This window comes from Frankliniella occidentalis, unplaced genomic scaffold (genome assembly GCF_000697945.3).
Source record: "Frankliniella occidentalis isolate FOCC.00 unplaced genomic scaffold, Focc_3.1 Scaffold156, whole genome shotgun sequence".
Classification (NCBI taxonomy): Eukaryota; Metazoa; Arthropoda; class Insecta; order Thysanoptera; family Thripidae; genus Frankliniella; species Frankliniella occidentalis.
The window spans coordinates 59,106-64,407 of record NW_026267282.1 but is presented as its reverse complement, the minus strand read 5'-3'; the positions used below and the strand labels follow the sequence as shown (position 1 = coordinate 64,407).

General features: G+C 38.8%; 2 protein-coding genes across 2 annotated transcripts in view; both read left to right on the top strand.

Moving 5' to 3' along the window:
• The window catches only part of LOC113201764 (NADPH--cytochrome P450 reductase), a gene marked incomplete in the record, with an annotated part of 15,798 nt that extends 12,004 nt beyond the window's left edge, over positions 1 to 3,794 (top strand). Inside the window, 10 exon segments of the mRNA XM_052271253.1 lie at positions 383 to 507; positions 582 to 770; positions 884 to 1,119; positions 1,205 to 1,338; positions 1,416 to 1,613; positions 1,695 to 1,858; positions 1,935 to 2,038; positions 2,157 to 2,263; positions 2,344 to 2,465; positions 2,564 to 3,794. Of these exon segments, the coding sequence (XP_052127213.1) occupies positions 383 to 507; positions 582 to 770; positions 884 to 1,119; positions 1,205 to 1,338; positions 1,416 to 1,613; positions 1,695 to 1,858; positions 1,935 to 2,038; positions 2,157 to 2,263; positions 2,344 to 2,465; positions 2,564 to 2,708 (1,524 nt within the window).
• A 610-nt stretch (positions 3,795 to 4,404) lies between these two features.
• On the top strand, positions 4,405 to 5,302 carry LOC113201792 (DNA-directed RNA polymerase I subunit RPA12). The gene is made up of 3 exons (XM_026415710.2): positions 4,405 to 4,624; positions 4,851 to 5,079; positions 5,217 to 5,302. The coding sequence occupies exons 1-3, from the start codon at positions 4,504 to 4,506 to the stop codon at positions 5,239 to 5,241; spliced, it is 375 nt and encodes a 124-aa protein (XP_026271495.1). The 5' UTR covers positions 4,405 to 4,503; the 3' UTR covers positions 5,242 to 5,302.

Below are 5,302 nucleotides of genomic sequence, written 5' to 3'. Positions count from 1 at the left end.
CCCCCCGGTGCTCAGACAATAAATAAATGGTCCTGCAAGTGGGACTCCTCTGCTTCACCGCGGCGCGAGTTAGTCTGACGGGACTGTAGAGTCTGGCGCCCGCGCGCCCGCGCGCTCCTGGTCCAACAGGCCAAGGACACCGACACCGCACCAGCTGACTGGATCCTTGTTGGCGGCGGCGCGTCGGCTGTCCGGCGGGGCCCGACGAGGTGGCATAGCCTGGCCCTAGCCTGGCCTAGCCATGGGTTGAGCTGTGTGTGAAGGGTTTTTTATTTTTTTTCCCCCAAGGCCGCAGTGATGTGGTGTTTTCATTTAGTTTTCATTTAGATTTTGCACTATCTTACGGACTAAGACTTAATTAAAGTTTTTCCTCTATTTCCAGGTGTTTGGTTTGGGAAACAAGACCTACGAATATTACAATGAAGTTGCAAAGTATGTCGACAAGCGACTTGAGGAGTTGGGAGCCACTCGTGTCTATGAGTTGGGTATGGGTGATGATGATGCCAAGTAAGTGAGACTTCAACTTGCTCCCTGTATTTAATGTTGATAAAAAAGCTTTTCTTAAAATAAATTTTTAACAGTATTGAAGATGATTTCATCACCTGGAAAGAAGGATTCTGGCCTGCTGTGTGTGAATACTTTGGTATTGAGACCTTGGGTGAGGATGTCAGTGTCCGTCAGTACAAGTTGACTGAGCACTCTGATATTGATCCTGGTCGTGTTTACTCTGGAGAGGTTGCCCGCCTGCACAGTTTTGTTAACCAGAGACCGTAAGTCGCCACACAACTTTGTTTTAAAATATCTACGGCACACTGTTTAAACCAGTTCTTTTATTAATCAGATAATTAAATGCCCTTTTTTTCTTTCTTTTTTTTCCTCTCAGGCCATTTGATGCAAAGAATCCCTTCTTGGCAAACATAACGGTAAACCGTGAGCTTCACAAAACTGGAGATCGTCACTGCATGCATATTGAATTTGACATTGAAGGCTCTAAGATGCGTTATGATGCTGGTGACCATCTTGCTCTTTATCCTGTGAATAATGCTGAATTAGTAAACAAGTTGGGAAAACTTCTTGATGCTGATTTGGATACTATTATCACTCTGACTAATACTGATGGTATATATTTGTTTTCTTTTCCAAATACATTTCTGGTCTGAAAACTTTTATCATAGCTCTAAAAATTATGTTAATGTTCTTGCAGAGGAATCAAGCAAGAAACACCCATTCCCGTGCCCAACTAGCTACCGCACAGCTCTTACTTACTATTTAGACATCTCATCCAACCCTCGCACTCACGTTTTGAAAGAACTTGCTGAGTACACCAAGAACAACAAAGTAAGTTTCCAAACTTTACTTTCACTGAATGAAGTTTTTAATGGAGTCGAATGACCTGTAATTGGTTTGGTTTGCAGGAACAAGAGATGCTCCGCTTGATGGCCAGCACATCACCTGAGGGAAAAGCCCTTTACCAGAAGTGGATCAACCAAGATAACAGAAATATCATCCACATTCTGGAGGACTTGCCATCATGCAAACCTGAAATTGATCACATTTGTGAATTGTTGCCGCGTTTACAGTGCCGTTACTATTCTATTTCATCATCTCCAAAGGTTCATTTTGTTTATTTTTACATAGCATAGTCTTCTTCAAATCTTAGTGAAATTTTAATTCTTAATCTCTTTTCCACTCAGCTTTATTCCACCAAGGTTCATGTCACTGCTGTAGTTGTTGAGTATGAAACGCCCACCAAGCGTATCAATAAGGGTGTTGCAACAACTTGGCTTAGGGAGAAGAAACCTGAAGATCCAGAGAAGAAGCTTTTGGTACCAGTTTTTATCCGTAAATCTCAGTTTAGGTAAGTTTTTACCATGCTTCCACCTAAGTATTTGAGATGTGGTGTGGATTGACTCAAAAGTCTCTTCTTATTCCAGGCTGCCTACCCGAACTCAAACACCTATTATTATGATTGGTCCTGGAACTGGTCTTGCTCCATTCCGAGGATTTATCCAGGAACGTTCTTTGGCTATGGATGAAGGTAAGATTCTTCCAAAACCTTGTGCTTTTAGTTGTATCATGGATCTTCAGTATGTGAAAGTTAACATAGAAGTGAGCTGTGACACTAAGTTAAACCTACTTTTCTTTCACATCCCTAGGTAAACCTGTTGGAGAAACTATTCTTTACTTCGGTTGCCGCAAGAGGTCTGAAGATTTCCTTTATGAAGAGGAACTTACTGGCTATGAAAAGAAGGGTGCTCTTAAGGTCAGTTCCTTTCATTTCCCCTGTAAATTATTAGTGCTTCATACAGCTGAATAAAAATAAACATCCATCTTTGTTTGCAGCTCCATCTTGCCTTTTCACGAGACCAAGCTAAGAAAGTGTATGTGACTCACAAGCTCAATGAGAATGCTGATGAAATCTGGCGTGTTCTTGGAGAGAACAATGGACACATTTATGTGTGTGGGTAAGTGACTGATGGGATATCCTCTTGTTGTTCTCTAGGCACTTTTAACACATTGTAACATCCTCAAATCTAACTTCTTTTTTCCTTTTTGTCCTCAGTGATGCCCGAAGCATGGCTAAGGATGTGCACAACATCATTCTTAAGGTTGTACAGGAGAAGGGTAAAATGAGTGAGCAGGAAGCTATTGCTTACGTGAAGAAAATGGAAGCACAAAAACGTTACTCAACTGACGTCTGGAGTTGAGCTGGATTATCTAGATTTCTGTGCTGGTCACAGAAGAATTCTTGCCAGAACTGCCGATTTGGTCAATGACGAGGATCAATTTGCCAATCTCTACTGTATTTCAGAAATATTTTTCAAAAATTGTTCAAAATGTTTTTAAGTTTAGTATTGTCATTTCACATTACATTCTTGACCTGGATTATTGAAGCTTTGAAAATCTCTCATGAGGTTCTTCTAATCCATCCTAATGTAAAGGATCACTTCCATATTTGCTCATGTAAAAAGTATCCATTGAGAACATTCCACATTGAATAATTGTGCTAGTGGTTAGAAAATGTGATTTTCTTCATGTTTGCCTTTTCTTCCTTGTTAACTTATGCATTGTATGTGTGTCTTGTGAGTCTTTGAGTGTGTGCCTGAATAATTGTGTGTTAAAGGGAACAGAAAGCCCTATAGAGGCTGTATTACTGATGCTACAACTATTTTTGTATTGAATATCAGGCAGTTTTTCTGCCCTGATATATTGTGATATGTTAAAAAATTTCTCACAATTAGCAACATTAGATCCCTCCACACCAGCCTTGTAATTATTCATCTCTTGCCGGGGTATGGATTTCCTAGCAATCTAACACTCTATTAGAGTACTATTCAAATTGAAGTATTTTTGTGGCTTGTTTTGTGAGATTTGAACAAAAATTTTAAAACATCTGTAATCGAGTCTGTTTTGCTAAAAAAAAGTTTTATTGATCATATTTTATTAAAACATGTTAAAGTTTTAGAATAAACTCTTTTATGTATTGTTTTTACTGCTTTCATACATGAATTGTTAAATGTTCAGACTTTGTTGCTTTGTTCTTAAAATAGATTTTATGGGTAAAGCTCTTGATAGGCTAATTTTAGTAGGAAATGTACTACTTGTCAAGGTACAAATGACGCAAATAGGTAATTGTATATAGAAATGGCAAATATTAATTGGGATATTTCTCATCTAGGGTAGAAGAGTAATCTCAAATATTTTTGTAAGCAAAACTTTTGACGAAATTTTTAAAAGATTCAGCAGCCTATATGTTTGGTATTTATGAATGAAATAGAAAATGGAATTATTAATATTATGATGTACTTTTTTACACCCTTCCCATTTGAAGAAAGAGATTCCTTGACAGACACCAGATCAGGCAAAAGTACCTAATTTTTTATTTATTTGTTAAGAATGAACAAGAAATGAGAAATGCAGGATATCTTGTGTTCATGGATGACTAAGGGAATGAACAAAGCAACTGAACTCTTTTTTCACATGATGATAGTCATTATCGGGATCAGGTATCACTGCTTTTGGCCCAATGGGACTAGCAAGACTTACGTGGAGTGGTTGAATGGCTGTTTGCTTCTCCTCACTAATTGAGCAGAAACACAGCACCTACACCGCTTTCGTAACATTCCATCAAACTTTTCGTGGCCCTGTCCTGCCATGGTCTTCCCCGCGTCGCCCGCCTACGGTACTTCTAGTTCCAAATTTTTGTCCATCTGAGAAAAAGCTCGATCGAGATGAGCGTCAAGTTTCAATGAATAGAAAATGGAGGAGAGTGAGGTCTAGGCAATAAAACTCATAGTTAGCCAGTTTTAATTCAGCGTTTAAACCCTTTAGCCTTGGAATTGTAATTTGGCGGTCTCCCTGGCCGGAAGCTGACGACCTGCGCTTCACATTCACATTCAGATAGCAGAATACCATAGCGTTCGTTTGTTTCCGTGACGTTGTTGTGTTGTATTTTGGCCCATGTGTACGGCTGATTTTTGAAGTAATTTGTTGTGTAAAGCGATGTCTTCCCTTTTCAAAAGTCACGAAGGCTTTTGCCCCGATTGTGGGTCGGTTTTACCTCTTCTTCAAGGTGTTGGTGGAGTTCGGTGTTATACTTGTAAACATGAATTCGGACCAGAAGGTATAGTTAACCTAAAAATACAATGCCAATATTTCTTTTATTCGAGCCTCAGTACACCTTTAAATTTTGTAAGGTGCCTCAAATTTTCACTAAATTTTGGGAGTACTTTTTATCTATAAATTACTTTTAAGGTTGCCCAATTAGGGTGTCATCACAACGTGCCATGGGCGGTCACACATCATCATATCTCCTGTATTGCGCACTAATCTTAAAATACTTTTTTCAGTCTTTGGCAAAATGGAGTCAACATATACTATTCAGTTCAACTTACGGCCATCAACAGAAATTTACTCTTCTGGAGCTAGTAAAAAGAAGAATAATGATAGTGAACCAGAAGGGCCAGTTGTAGAGAGACGCTGCCCTGCTTGTAAAAATGAAACCATGTCTTATGCCACCCTTCAATTACGTTCAGCAGATGAAGGTCAGACTGTATTCTACACTTGTACAAAATGCAAGTGAGTATATTTCTCAAAACAAGGTTCCGCCCTTCAGCTTTGAATCTGCTTTTTACATGTTCACATTACCTTTTCTGACATCTCAAGCCCATTCCAAGAGAATTTAAATTATCTAATCAATTTTTGTCTTGTTTCAGGTTTAAAGAGACGGAGAATTCATAAAAGTATTAATCCCTTATGTAATTATTTATTTTTGTATCTTTACCCATTTTTCATTATCTGT